Source organism: Tauraco erythrolophus, chromosome 27 (assembly GCF_009769465.1).
Source record: "Tauraco erythrolophus isolate bTauEry1 chromosome 27, bTauEry1.pri, whole genome shotgun sequence".
Lineage (NCBI taxonomy): Eukaryota > Metazoa > Chordata > Aves > Musophagiformes > Musophagidae > Tauraco > Tauraco erythrolophus.
This window is the reverse complement of record NC_141491.1, coordinates 3625496-3640419: the sequence shown is the minus strand read 5'-3', so window position 1 is coordinate 3640419 and position 14924 is coordinate 3625496. Positions and strand designations below refer to the sequence as shown.

Genomic DNA, 14924 nt, shown 5'->3' with positions numbered 1-14924 from the left:
CGAGCCAGCACCCTGGGGAAGGGGTTTGGTCCGGGATGGTTTCACTGAAAGGCAAAGCAGCCGAGCTCATGCTCCCAGGCTGGGGAATCTGCAGTCAGGCCAACGCCACGGCAAGCCAAGAAGGTCCTCTCCAGCTCCTGGCGAAAAAAAAGCTTGCGAAAGACACGGCGGTACCCGGCGAGCCTTGATCCGAGACCCCCGTTGCATAGAGAAAAGGTTTATTCCTACGTAGATTCAAGTGCGCGGCAGGACGGGCTCCTCCTGCGAGAAGAGTGCCCTGTAACTTCACTAACCAAACTCGAAGGTCCAAGTCCTCGCCCCAGGGTCGGAGCAGCTCGTCGTCACAGCATGTCTGCATCCTCCATGCTGAAGCTGCTCCGGCGACTGCTGGCCTTGGAGGCCTCCGGGGACATGGCCGAGAACAAGGGGTCGGAGGCCAGGGGCAGCATGGTGTCCTGCATCAGCATCAAGTCCAGCTCCTTCTTGGATAGTGATGGGAAGGAAGCACTGTGGCCGGGCTCCAGGCTGTCCGGGAAGCCCTGGGAGCTGTCGTCGAAGCTCAGGCTGTGGGTAAAGTCCAGCTGGTGGTAGGGAGACTGGGGTGGTGGAGGCTGTGCCAGCTGAGGCTGTGACTCGGGGTCCGGGGGTGGCAGCAGTGGCTCCAGTGTCCCCTCGTCCCCGACGGCTTCTTGCTTGACCACCTGCTGAGCCAGCTCGGCCACATTGACGCCCGAGGGCGAGGAGGTGGGCAGCCCGTGGACGCGCGCCTGCATCTCCAGCTCCTGCCAACAGAGCACAGGAGGTCTTTGGTGGGGACGTCACGCACGGGGACACAGCACACGGGCATCCACGGAGGTGGCAGGGACAGAGGGACCGAGAAGCTCACAGTGAAGAAGCCCATGGAAGAGGTGAAGGATGGAAAATGGTGACCCATGCAAAGCTCAACAACGCTTGCGGTGGTGACCTGAACCTCAGACGTCTGGTTCGTCTGAAGACTTTGTTCCTGGCGACTCGACAGCCGTAAGAGGGAGGAAAGCCCCTGCCCGTCCCCTCGGCGAGGCAGGGGTGAGCTGCTCGTGGGGCTGGAGCGGAGCGGAGGGAGGGAAGAGCACAGGGAAGCTCACCTGGATGCGGAGCAGCAGCTGCTTATTCGTCATCTCCAGACGCCGTGAGTGATTCTCCAGGTCTCGTGACCTCTGCAAGTCCTTCTGCATCCTCTTGATGTAGTCCACAGACGCCTTCAGGATTGTCCCTTTGTTCCAGCGCACATCCCTGCGGTGCAGGATGGAAAAAGAGATTGCCACCTGCGTGCCAGGGACATGTCCCCTCACCCCTGCTCCACCAAAAAGCCCCTTGGCAAGCATCGCCCACCCCACGGCCAAGGGCTGAGCAAGCCCACGAGACCCACAGTTATTCCAGCCCCACAGAAGCCGTCGATACGTACAAGTCGTTGGCCTTGGGGATCAGCATCCCCAACTCTTTGATGCGGTCGTTGATGTTAAACCTTCGCCGTCGCTCAACTGCAGGGCGAGAAGGGAGGGAAGGAGGTGAGGAGACAGCAGGAGCAGCTCTGTGTCCCACAGCCCCCACTGGCCACGCTGCTGCTCCCGGCTCGCAGGGCTGGGAGCCACTGTCGTGCCCCGGCCAGACCCTCCGCAGTCAGGAAGCTCAGGATGAGAAACCTCTGGGGCCAACTCTTTGGCACTTTGCTCCTGACAGGTCTGACCTTCTCCCAGTGCTAACGAGGACAATGGGGTGTCTCCTGCATTTTGCAGAGCTGGGAAAGAGGGAGCCACGGCAGGGGGCTGTGGGGGTATTTCCTGCGGGTGAGGTGGGATGGGAAGGGGGACTCGGCTCGAAGAGAAGGGAACGAGGATGGGGAGCGATGCGGAAAGGGCTGTGGGGGTGGGAGAGGGAAAGCTGTGCCACCTGCGGGCAGCCAGCGCCCAACTCACTCAGGTTGTGATTGTCCTTCTTCTGGCGCTCTTTCGCCAGGGCTCGGCTCTCGGCATCTGCAACGGAGACCCACGGCGTCACACGGAGGGAACGAGGCTTCATGGGCACCCCGGGCTGGCGTCAGAGCACCCTGGCATCCCCCAGAGCCCCCCCTCCCCACCCAGGGTGACAGGGCACCCCGGCCAGCTTTGGTGCCCGCCGTCACCGCTGGCTCCCCGCCGGCTCTGGGGCCGGGGACGTACCTGTCAGCTCTCTCTTCTGGGTGAGGTCAGCGGGGCAGGAGCTGCTGGTGACACCGACGAGAGAGGCTGTCACCTGGGGGTCCCCGCTATAGACATTCATGTGACTGCTGGACATCGGCAGCTGCAAACCAGAGGGACAGGCGGGTTAGCTCCATCCGGGGCCGCGGGACCGGGGCTCAGGCCCGGCTGCTCGGCCCCTGGGACGTGAGTGCCGTGGCCCAGGCGGCTGCAATTGTTTTCCTGGGCCCTTAAAACAGCTATAATCAGAGTCGCAAAGAAAACAGGACTTCAAAGGGCGCAGGCGATCCACTCCCATGGCCAACAATTAAAATAGGGCAGATGAATCACATCCGAGAAGGTCCCGGCAGGATGAATCCCACTGGGAGGCACGAGCTGCCATACGGATCCGACCCAACCCGATGCCTCGGGAGACAGTGCCGCTCTGAGCGAGCTTCTGACCGGGAAACCTCTCCTGGCACCAACATCCCCCCTGTGCTGCAGTGGACGCTTGGTCCCTCCCTGTGCCCCTCTCCCATCTCCGACTCTTTACAAGGGCTCCCAACTGTCATTAAAGAGGAAAAGAAGCTGAAGAACCAGCTCTCGTAGTTGCAAAAGGTGGATCTCGCTGCCTCCCTTCCCCCAGCCCCAGGGACACCCATCTCAGAGATGAGGCTGTGCTGGGCTGGCACCCTGGCACCGCTGCAGCGATGTGGCAGGAGGACAGGTCCCCTCTGTGCCACCTCCATCCCTGCAAGCATGGGGCTGCGGGACCCCCCAGGGCACCCCCAGGGTCTCGTCTCTTCCTAACGCGCATCGGACACTCACCGTGTTGGGCATGTGGACCTCGGGGTTCATATAGCCCAAGACATCATCCAGGCGCATGATGTCATCAATGACCTCATCGAACTGAAAGGGAAAGATGTAAGGTACCAATGGGTTTCCTTGCCCTTTCCAGCACCTCTGCCCCCACCCAGCAGCCGGCTGGCACCTCCTCACCTCCCGTTCGGGGTTGGAGCCGATGTTGAGCATGGCCATGGGGCTGTTGGGCGCGCTGTTGCCGGCCGAGGAGGACATGACGTGGCCGGGCCGGACGCCGGGGGACGCGGCGGGGGGCGGCTTGGGAGAGTGGCTGGCGGGGCTGACGTGGGCAGCAAACTTGTTCCCGTAGGTTTCGGAGAGATAAGCCTGAACCTTCTTGTCCCGTGACTTCTGCAGGTGGTACGTGGTGGGGTTTTCCAAGTAGGACTGGACCTGCGAGGAGACAAACCATCAGGGACCCCCGAGGGGTCTCCCGCACCCCCTTGGCCCCGAGGGAGGGGGACACCCCCAGCATGGTACCTTGAGGACCTCTCCAGGCACGGGCGGTGGGGACTGGTAGTGGACAGGGGTGTTGATGGCCGGGGTGGAGGCCACCGGCATCCGCTGCTGCTGCATGTAGTTCATCATCATCTGCTGCTGCACGCGCTCCCTCTCGGCCTCCTGCTGCGCTTGCTGCTTCATCAGCTCCATCCGCAGACCGATGCGGGACGCCATGGTGCACCGGGGGGGTGGGACGCGGGCGCCCGCCAGGCACGGAGCTGACCCTGAGAGGAGGACACGGCACATCAGGAACAGCCTATTTTGCAGCAGGGAAACTGAGGCACGGGGAGGGAGCGGACATCCTGAAGCACCCGTAACAGCTGGTGACTAAGCCAGGACGATGGCCCTAACACCAGATGGATGGGCTTGCCCTCCTGCCGCAGCTCCCCACCAGCCACACCGCCGCTTTCCCTGGGGACAGCCGGGACACGCCGGGGGGGGACAGGGAGCAGCCAGGACCCCGCGCCCGGCGAGCGTGGACTCACGTACCGCCGGATTCAGCTGGAGCGTGCTTTGAGCCACCGACTTCCGAATCACCGCAGCAAAGCAAGAAGAACAGGGGAAAAACACAGAGCCTGGGAGCGGAGCGAAAGGGAAAGAGAAAGCAAGGGAAGAGCAGGGAGAAAAGGCCAGTGGGTGCCAGGAGCCGGTGGCAGGGTGCAACCCTCAGCCCGGCTGCCCCGAAACCTCAGCTCCGGCGCGGGGCGAACAACGCGGCTTCTGTGCGGGGCCGGCACGCGAGCGCGGAGGCGGGGGGAGGAGGCGTGCGAGGCCCCCGCACCGCACAGACCGGCCCTTGTTCCCCCGTACAAAGGGGACGGCGGCCCGTGGAGGATGGGGGAGAGGATGCTGGGCGAGGCGAGCTGCTCTGCCCGGGCTCTCCAGGGCACAACGATGACTTTCCGCAGGGCTGGGATGGGGATGCGGGAGATGCCGTACGGGGTGGGGGTCTGGACCACAGCATCTGCGGGGCGGGAGGGAAAGCGGAGCACAGGACCCAAAGCAAACGCTGCAGGCGAACAGGCAGGAACCCAACACCCAGGGTTTGCTCTGCGGTAGCAGAACCAGCCAAATCTGGAGGGTTTTGCTGTTTAAATACAATGTGTAATCGCAGACAAAGGGGCCACGGCGGACACAACACACGGGGGTTTCGGCGCGGCATCTGATACACGGTGCCACGCGATATCCTAAGGGGGAAATTAAATCAAGCCAGCATGGACAGAAATACGATTACATGGATCAAGAGCCAGCTATTGAACGGCAAGAGGAAGGTAATTAATTAGACATGGTGGCCCGTCGAAAGGGGGATGGGAGAAGAGGAGCCTGGGACAGTTATCAATCGGAGCTTCGTAAAGGCGTCTGCTGCAAACGGCCTTGGAGGGGCACGATGTTTGAGACGAGCAACGGCAGAGCCCTGGGAGGGGACCCAGTGACACTGGGGACAGCCCGCAGTGGATAAAACAGGCTGAAGGGGGATAAACCACAGCTGAGGTACACAGGGACGTAATAACCCCCAGCATTAAGGGAAGATTGAGAGGAAAAGCCTCCAAGAGCTGCGAGGAGATGGGATGAGCCATCGCAGCACGGAGGGACTGGCCGTGCTTTGCAAGCCCAGCTCGGCGTACAGCCGGGGCACGGCCAGGGCTGGGAGGGGGACAGGTGCTGGGGCCCATGAGACAGATGTTTTTGGGGGGCTTCCAGCACTGGGGGAGAGTGGGAAAGGGATTTCAAGCCATGCAGGGGAAACTTTGCGATCAGCCCCCGTGTTTACCAGCAAGCAGCTACCCACGGCCCTGCAAAGCACCATGAGCAGCGGAACGCGTCCCATGGGAGGCTGCACGGGGACCCCCGGCTCGATGGCACAGGGTGGGGGGACGGGACGGGGACGAGGAGGAAGCAGAGTAGCCAGTAGCCCCAGTGCTGGGGAAACCTGGTTTCGAAGGCAAGGACAGAGCCGACCCGCTGCAGAGCCGGGGGGGTCCGGGCTCTTCTCAGGATGGGTGTCATGTGAAGCGTGCCGAGGCGTAGCCACCCACGGCACGGCACCCGCTCACCCTGCCGGCCCCGGTCCCACCACCCTGCCTGGCTGCAGGACTCCCCCGGCTGCCCCCTTATAGAAAACTGGGGTGGGGGGAGCTGAAAGCGCTGCCCTCTCCCCTGGGAAACTCCCGTGAAGGGGAGCTGCCAGGGGGGATGCCAAGGGTGAGGGTGGGGAAGGGTAGTCAGAGCTGGGCTCGATAAGGAGAGGGGTGAAATTAGGGTGGGTTTACTATAACCCACTTGGTTCTGCTTGGCTTCCTCCCCACCCCCCGAAACCCCGAGCAGCTTCTGCTTTCGCTTTGAGTCAGCCCCGGCGTGAGGGTGGTGGGCGGGAGGGAGGCAGCGGGTGGTGGGAAAGGACGGGAACCCGGCGGGCACCATGGTGCAGCCACCCTACTCCGGAGGACATGTCCCACCCCCGGGGACACGTCCCGCTGTCCCTCGGGCTGGGGGCAGAAGTGAAGCACGCAGGATGGCAGCTCTACCTGGGATGCCTGTTTTTCCTGGGACGATGAAAGACATTAGCATCCCAGAAAAAAGCACATCCAGTGGCTTTACAGCTGAGCCGGAGCCGTCCCTGCGCCAGGGGAAGCCCCAGCCTGATCCCCACCTGGAGGGGACCTTGGCGAGGGTCCGTCCTGGTGCACGGGCAGCGGCTTGCCTGGCTCTGAGCGGGCAGCACGGCAGGCCAGGGCATGCCTGGGCATTGGGTTTCCTGGCGGGTGCCGCCAGGGCACCTGCTGGGGCATCATCACTGTCCCCATCAGTCACGGAGAGGCAAGAGCAGGGGAGGGGATGGAGGAAGGTGGTGGGAGGCCCAGGCTGGGCGACAGAGCAATGGGAAGGGGATGGAGAGGGAGAAGAGGGGCTGAAGGGCAGGAAGGTAGGAGGGAGCAGGGAAAGGGTGGACGGTCCTGGCAGCTCTCCACACCCCAACTCCACCTTTCCTCTCCAGCGAGCGGGGACCGGCAGCAGCAGGGACACAGGATGGCTTTTCCATGCCTGGAGCAGCAGGTACCCAGGGGGGTCCTCGACTCTGCGCTGCCCATCACCGACCATCAGCAGGAGAAGCCGTGGAGCTGAGCGCTGGGCTAATCCTGATCCTCGCTGCAATTCCAGCTCCACGGGGGAGCCCACAGCACCAGCCTCAGGTCAAGCCAGGAACACAGGGAAAAGGGACGGATTTCCCAAAGGAAACTCTACCTGTGCTCCAAAAACCCTGCGCCCCTGCCCCTGCCTCCTTGGGGTGGGGGACAAAGCTAATCCCACCTCGTTGCAGGGTCGCACCCCAAAACCAGAGCAGTTTATTGAGGTGCTGGAGACTGACAGGCTCCGTCAGCACCTGGGGGCTGTCCAGGCACCAGCCGTGCTCCACCACCACCCACCATACCCGCCGCTGGGACAAGGCGCGGGGCCGGAGCCAGGCGATTAATCTCCCTTCAAAATATCTCCGCTGCTATTTAGCGACACAGTTATTTCTGGACCTTTCTTGCTTTTCCTCTGGGAGTGTTATTTCATCAAGAGCCCAACGCGCTCCCCCCGCGCCGGGGCGGCACTGTGGGATGGCTCCAGCCGGAGCAGCTCCGGTGGCACCCAGAGCTGCCCTGACCCTCACTCGTCGCCCATAGGACTTTGCATGGCCCTGAAATGTCCCTTATCCCCACGGGGGCCCAGCAGCCCTGCACCCCGGGCTGTGACAGCCGGTGCCACCATCACGGCTGCTCAGCAACCACCGGTACTTTCTGCAGTGACATCGGGTGCTGCTCTGCAACGCCAGCGGGGCCAGGCTGCTGCTGCAGAGCCAGCGTGGGGCACCCAGTGCCACCCCGAAGGGACAAACCACCCAGAGCCACCCCGCCACCTCTTCCCCGAGCGGCATCGCTGCACCCAGGTGTGGGTTAGAAATAAAAGCCGCTGTGAGGCAGTTTCCAGATTTAGCCCCTGCGAAATACGGGGGGATCGCGTTACCCGCCCCGGGCAGCCCACGGGGAAGCAGCATCCGCGCTGCCCGTCCTGCCCGCGACGTACGGGCACACGCATGTACGTATAGAGCAAGTGCAACTCATCTCCTGCCCACCCCTTCGAAAGCTGGAGGGAGGAGAGCGAATGCCCTGCTCAGCCCTGAGAACTTCCAAACTCCTTGCACCAAGGAGCTGCCTGCCCAGCCCCGCTCCCTCGTGTGTGCTGATTTCCCGATCGATCGTGGCCGTTTATAAGTGGAAAAATCAATTGGTGGCTCGAGCCAGCCCCAGCACAGGGAACGGGGACCCCTGGGGAAGGAGTGGAGCTGGGGTGGGTGCCACACCACCCACCCACCCTCCCTCTGCTCTGGGCCGCTTCATTGACAACCAAGAGGGTGGCAAAAAGGAAAGGGAGAAGAAAGAAGTGAAAACAGCTCCGCTTCTTGCTACTGGCAGCGAGCACCCGCCGAGCCTTCCTTCCTTGTTTTTTGTTTTCAAATGCCATGGAGGGTGGGGGGGAGAGACGTGGGGGTGGCGAGCAAGGGAGCCCAGCACCCCCCAGCCTGGGTAGGGCCAAGCACCCACCACCGTTTCGGGGCAGGCAGCAGCCGGCTGGGTGCAGCAGCCGGGATCCCGTCGGGATGCACGGAGGTGTTTGCTCCGCACCGAGGTTTGCTCTGACAGCGCTGAGCTGCCACCCCGCCGGGCACCTGCAAAGCCACCCCATGGGTGCCCGCAGCCTGGGGACGGGCTTCGCTGCCACCTTGCCACATGGGGAAGGGGGATGATGGTGCAGTGGTTACCTGGGTGCGGGATGGTGGGACCAGGGGGGTCTCTGGGCGCTGGGGCCAGCAGGTCGCAGCTCCTCCGTGCTCGTCACCAGGGCCAGCCTGGCTCCTTCACCAGCCCTACGTTTCCTCATTTTCAAGACCCGGCTCTTAATGCAGCAGCAGCCACACGGGGTGCAGGGGTGGGGGAAGTTGCAAAAAACCTCTGAACCTGCTTGTTTTTGTCACTGCAACACAGGAGTTTGCGATTGCGCTGAGAAGTGTGGCAAAAATAGATGCAGCCACTGCCGCTGGGTTCTCCAGGGTGCCAGAGCCCAGGCTGGGTCTGCCCCATCGTGTCACCTCGAGAGCAGCTGCAGTGCTGCCTGCAGTGACATCCCTGCCTGAAAACACACAGAGGGACAAAAGCTGTCCCATGTCCCTGCAGGGAACGTGGCACACAGGGATCCCTTGCCGTCCATGTGCCTGGAGCGGGTGCAGAGCAAGCAACGGCATCATGCAGCCGGATCCGGCCCCGCACACTGCCAGGCAGCACAGCTGGTCCCCACCAGGACGGCAATGCCAGTGCCAGCCGGCACCAGCCAGGATGGTCATGGCAAAGCCAGGGGACAACAAGGACACCTGTGTGACACCCCACGCAGCTGCCACGGTGCCAGGGACCCCCCTACGCCAGCATCGTGCAAAACCACTTTGCACCACGTTCCCCCTTCCCCGCCATGCATGGTGTGTCACCATCCCACAAGGGCACTGTGACAGATCGAGCTCCCCCACCGGGGAAGCCCCCCACGGGCCGGGCCGGCGAGCCACTGCCGTGCCACCCCGCCAGCAACGCAGCTGGCACCCATCTGCTCCCGCGCAGCTGGGACCGGCCCTGTCCCTCGGGGCACTCACCCTGCCTTGGCAAGGCCACCGCAGAGGTGATTTATGCCGTGCCAGCGTACTCGCGGTGTCAGGGGTCAGGTAACGCCGGCACACAGCAGGAGGAAGGCCAGAGTCCATCATCTTCATCGGCATGTGGAGGAGCACAGTACCGTGACTGGCAGCCCCAGAAAGGGGCAGTGGGACAGGGTATTAGGAAGGCATTCCTCACCCCCCAACCCTGGCAGTGGGGCAACCTCTGTCCTTGGAGACTCTCAACACTCAACCAGGCTCAACCCTGAGCATCCCTATCTGATGCCAACACTGGCCACACTTGGACCAGAGGCTCCAGAGGTCCCATCCAGCCCCTCTGGGATGAGGACAGGGTGGTGGGAAAGGAGGAACAGCCCCATTTCCAACCCGGAGAGTGACACTGTAGGCAGGAGATGGGTCAGGCAGGAGATGGGTCAGGCAGGTGGACCCCAGCTCCAAGGCTGCCGCGGCCAGAGGAGCCTTCCCTGCGCAGCGAGCACGCAGCCCTGAAAGGGAGAAGGAGAAGGTGGAGGGACTTGGCAAATAAAAGCCGGGGTCAGTTGACAACGCCAGCGAGAGACTGAGTCACCAGGACTGTTTTTAGCCCTGGCATCTCAGAAACGTGGACCGCGGCGTTGTTAACAGGCGCTTGGGTCAGGGGCCAAATGTTTTCCCTTCCATGCGTTAAATACCGCTCCTGGAAGCGGCACCAGGTACCCAGCACAGTAAAAACATTAAACGCAAGTCTTGCATGACAGCAGGACCCTGGCTAAAGTGGTCCCCAAATTGCCCAGGTAAGCTTGCCCTGCCAGGGAGCTGTCAGGGACCCGGCCAAGGGAAAAGCATCAGTCCCCGGGTACCAAGAGCCTGGGCTGAGCATCCCTTGTCACGGTGTCACCCTCAGGGCAGAATAAACGGAGTTCATAAAGAAGTCCCCTGGTTCTGGTGGTGCTGAGGTATACCCACGAGAGCCCACCGTGGCAGCCGTTATGGGGTTAAGAATACACAGCCTTGCTTCAACATCTCTCCTTCACCCCAAAAAGTCCCTCTGCCCAGCGTGGCACAGCTGGGGGATGGCATGCACGCCATCACCCCAGCCGGGCACGGCGGGTAGACGCTGGCACCCATGGGCCAGATCTCCAGGTGCAGTCCCTGGAGCAGGACTGGTGAAGGTGGAGGGGACCTCTGGGACCCCACCACGGTGGGGCCAGATCCTGCCTCCGTGGCCACTCCAAACCAGCGCAAAAGCCCTTCCGGCAGGGTGGCTGGCACGGTGCAGGAGCCCTGACCAAAACACCCCTGTCCGACTGACCGCCCGGGGAATTCACAGCCCGCCATCACCAACAGCCCGAGCTGACAAGTCCTGTCCTCCCCCCCCAACAGCAGCAATTAAAAATAAAAGTGTTAACAGGCAGAAGGACGTTCCTGGGGTGCGGACAAGCCAACGGCAGCGCAAGAGCTGGGGACGCGCCGCGGCTGCAGCCCGGCAACACCCCGGGCCGAGGGATTAATCAGCCCCGTATCGTGCCCGCCTTTCAGCGGGGAGGCGAGGAGAGGAGTGGGGTGACCTTGGAGGGGCCTTGGCCGTGCCGGCGGCGAAGGACGCGCGGCCGCACCGCGTCCCGCTCACCTCGGCAAAGGTCGAGAGACCCGAGCGAGCCGGGAGCGGGGCCTCGGGTACAGCCAGAGCAAACCCCGTCCTGCTCCGGCGTGGGCTGACTCCAAACAACTTGGGTGGTGGTGGTGTGTTTTTTTTATAAATAACTACATAAATGAGCAATAAGGGGAACTGGCAGGACGGCACCATCCCTAGCCCCCAGTTTGGTTCCAGTAGGGCAGATGCGATGCACGGCGGCGCTGGGACTTAGAAGCACCGCGTGCCCCAAAATCCTAGAAATTGCCCCGGAAAGTGGTGACGCTCAGCAAAACCAGCCCTCAAGCTTTGTGTGCCCCAAGCTCCTGGTGCCGCTTGCCGCGAGCAGAAGGCGCGAGGTGACAGCGGCCACCCCATGTCCCCCCGTGCCGGTGCTGGAGACGCTCCCAGCGCCGCCCCCATCCCTCCTCCCTCCCTCCCCAGCCCCGTGCTGCTGGAAGGAGGTAATATTTATAAATACGCCGCGTCCAGCCCCCAGCGCCCGGCCAGGAGGCTTCTCAGAAGGAGGATTTCATGTAACCGTACCGTGGCTGCAGCCCCAGCGCCACGGCCGCCCCGTCCATGGGAGCCGCAGCTGTTCCCCGGCCCCAAGAATAAACGAGTTGGGGACAGCCTGTGACTTGTCCTCCCCAACAGCCCCGGGGTTCTCCCCGCTGCCATCCCGGCCCCGGCAGCACCTCTAACGCCCGTGGGGGCATCCAGCCATCGCCGCTTACCCGCAGAGGCCAGGTTTCTCCTCTCCCCTCCTTTCCTCCAGGCTCAGCCCGGCGCTTTCCTGCTCCGTGAAGGTCAAACTCAGCTCTTGGGAGCCCCCGCCGCCAATCCAGCCCCTGCCCTGGCACCGTGCCGGTGCAACCGGGTCAAGTCCTCGCTACGGATGCTGCCGCCTCCCTGGCATGAGTTACGCCAGCTTGACCATGAAGGAGCCCAAAGGTTTTTCCCACAGGCTGGGATTTCTCCAAGGGAGATCTTCACCCGCCCAGAGCCTGGAGCAGTCCCTGAGGAGCAGCGGCGGGGCCGAGAGCGGCACCTATCCTGCTGCAGATAAGGCGGGAGCCACAGCCAGCGCTGAGCCCACTGGCACCCAACCTCCCGTCCTCCCATGGGGTTTGCAAGCCGGGAGCAGCGAAGTGCTCCCTGTGTGCCCGGTGACTGCAGACCCCGCTCTGCCAGCCCAACCTGGCTGCAGCCCCCTCCTTATTTCCTCCTAAATATTCCCCACTCCATGCAATTCCCTAGAAATCTCAGGGAAACAGCCTGGTGAAAGCCACAGCTTGTTCCCAAAGCTCCACAAACTCCCTTGCCCATCCCCAAGCTCATTGCCAGCCGTTGCCCCTGAAGCATCCCAGCTCGGACCCTGTGCCAGGCAGGACACGCAGCCCCTCCGCTCATCCCTGATGCCAGCGCGGGAGTATCCGAAGATGCCCAGGTCGGGTGCCCCCTCAGCCCCGCTAATTTTGGCACCCGGGCGCTACCGCAGCAGCTGCACAAGCTGTGCTGGGGGTTCGGCCGTGTGCCGAACGGAGAATTTACAACCGAAGTAGAGTCGGGGTGATGAGAAACCTTCGGCTTCGCAGTCATTTATATGAGAAGTAAATAACTTTCGTTAAGAGCACGTGTATGGGAAGGAAAAAGAGGGATGCAACCGGCAGGGAAGGATCTTGCCTGGGTGTTTCAGGTTTATCCGGAATGAAAGTTGCACCGCTTTAACCAAAGGAGGAGATTTAAGCAGAGATGAGGGTGTGGGGAGCTTGTTCGGAGTTGAATGCACTTGTAGGAAGGGTGACAAAACCCCGGGAGCCGTTCTTAGAAGAGTCTTTAAAAATACAATGGCACAGCCTCCTCAAAGACTGCAGGGATGGTGGGGCCGGGGTGGCATGTGTCCCTGAAAGATCCTGAACCCTCTCCAGGGGACCCTGTCCAGGCAAACCCACCCACCATCTGCTGCAAATCCCCAGGGCTGCCCCGTGGTGCTCAGCCCGGTGCTCCCACTCCCAGTCCCATAGCACCTACCTCCCGGAACACCCCCTGAACCGCCCGCCGCACCTCCAGAGATGGAACATCCCTCACATCCCGGGGGCTGCGGAGCTCTGCCTCCATCCTATGGGCCTATGGCACAACGCAAGCTCCCAGCAGCTGGGATCCGGCCCCATGCCATCCTCCTGGGCCAGATCCTCCCCACTGCCATGGCACACCAAGCTGGTGAGGTCCTTCCCGGCAGGCACTGCGCAGCCCCGCTCGCCTCTGCCCTCGCACGCTCTTCCTCTGCCCGCAGAGAAATCGGGTGGTTTCTTTTACCTTTCTATATTTTTTTTTCCAATTTAATATTTATAGCTTTGCTTCGCTGCCTGTTTGTTCAGCAGAAAGTGAGGGGGAAGACATTTGGAGCAAGGATGACTTCTTCAATGGCAGCTGTCAGCATCAGCTGGACAGGACCAGGGCCAGCATAGTGCCAGGATCGTGCCCATCATTCCTGGTTTTCTCAGCAATGCGCCACCTCCACCCCCAGCCAACGCGTGGGTCTCCCTCGAAGCAGGGAGCAGGAACTGGAGCTGAAGCCCATCTTGGAGCGCGGGGCTTGGCCTCCTGCACCCCTGGACTATGTCGTGGGATCCCACGTGCATCCAAATCCGCAAGGAAAACCCGCTCTGACCGAAACCCAAGAGCCAGGGACCAGCCCCGCTGGGGGGCACAACCTTGCAATGAGTCAGGGGGAACCATCGGGACTCTTTCTAATATACCAGTGGTGGGGGGAAAAACCCTAAAGATGAGCACGTATTTCCTGCATGTTCACAAAGAACTAGATCACCCTTTTCGTCCCTCCAAGCGTTACACCGCCAGCACCTTCCCCTGCTTCAGCTGCGAGGGTGACAACGACCGTGGCTTGCCCTGGGAATCACCGGCTGCAGGGCAGGGGGATGCTCCCCAGTCACCTCCGCACTGGGACCGCGCCACGGTTCCGCAAAGCCCAAGCTGCTGCCTCCCCCGTGCTCATGGAGGCGACGCTACCGCAGAAGGGTCACCAGGGGATGCCTGCAGGGCTGGAGCTGGCATGGCACAGCGCGGTGGCAGGCACATGTTGCACCTTGGAGCAGCCTCCCCTCTTTTACAGGGCTGTAAAACGCCCAGCGCTGGCTCCTGCGGCTGCGGAGAGCCCTGTACATCTCCCACAGCTGAGAGAGGGTCGGGAAGCCGCCACGAAACGGCTGCCACGGCTCGACGTCGGCGTGGGCTGCAGCCACAACGCTGCCGCGGGGACGTGCCAGCGGTGCGGTGCCACTGCCGGGCTGCGGCGCCCGCGCCAGGCACACCACTGTGCTGAGTCGACCCTGGCAAATCGCTTCCCCCCCAGCCTGGTTCCTCTTTGATCGGGGTGTGGGACAACCCCACGCAGGGCAATTACAAAATCGCTCCCTTTCGGTGGGTACACCTTGAGGCGTCCCCCCCTCCCAAAAAAAAACAAACCACGAACTCCAGGTGTCCCTGGTGACCGAGCCCAGAGGTGATGGAGAAGGTGGCTGTGCCATGCCCAGCGCCAGGAGAGCTCTGTCCCTCCCCACCATCCATCTGCACTCCCAGAAAAGGAGGGAGAAATGATGATCCAGGGCTGAGACCCAACCCCATGCCATGGCAACATCAAGATCCCAGCACCACCCCACAGCACCCCACGACACGGGGAGATCCGCAGGGAGCCAGAAGGGTATTTCTGCCCTCGGTACACGTGATTTTGGCAGGGGGCCACCCCCAGCATGGCCTCCCCAGCTCCATTTCCCTGCAGCGGTTGTTTCTTTCCCCGCAGGGCTGTGCTGCTCCGGCTCCACGGCCACCCCACCCTCAGCCCTGGAAATGTCCCCCCTGCTCCGATGATTCATCACTTTGTCGCTCGCACACGCTGGGCTCTTCCCTTTCCCCACAGCACCACCGAAAACCGGCAAACGGGGACACCTCGTCACGGCAGAGGCGGTGGCAGGGCAGGGGGGGACCAGGAACACACGTGCCGTAAACTCGGCGCCGTGGAGCGTGGAAAAAGAAA

General features: G+C 62.5%; 1 protein-coding gene across 2 annotated transcripts; it reads right to left on the bottom strand.

Moving 5' to 3' along the window:
* Positions 1-341: 341 nt before the first annotated feature.
* On the bottom strand, positions 342-3731 carry TFEB (transcription factor EB). 2 transcript variants are annotated; one of them, XM_086627138.1, is made up of 8 exons: positions 3537-3731; positions 3195-3449; positions 3024-3104; positions 2199-2319; positions 1956-2012; positions 1445-1520; positions 1125-1272; positions 342-782 (listed from the first exon to the last, which is right to left on the bottom strand). In XM_086627138.1, exons 1-8 carry the CDS (start codon positions 3729-3731, stop codon positions 342-344), a joined length of 1374 nt encoding a protein of 457 aa, XP_086483264.1. The 2 variants fall into 2 exon arrangements, with proteins under 2 accessions (XP_086483264.1, XP_086483265.1); XM_086627139.1 differs by lacking the exon at positions 3195-3449.
* Between the last annotated feature and the right edge of the window lie 11193 nt (positions 3732-14924).

Bases quoted from the DNA above. Each gene is read 5' to 3' on its own strand.
- TFEB (XM_086627138.1), bottom strand. From the start codon at position 3,731: ATGGCGTCCCGCATCGGTCTGCGGATGGAGCTGATGAAGCAGCAAGCG. The intron at 1,521-1,955 runs GTGAGTTGGGCG...CTCGCCCTGCAG, and splicing joins GAAGGACAATCACAACCTGA to TTGAGCGACGGCGAAGGTTT. The intron at 783-1,124 runs GTGAGCTTCCCT...CTCTGTTGGCAG, and splicing joins AGCTGCTGCTCCGCATCCAG to GAGCTGGAGATGCAGGCGCG.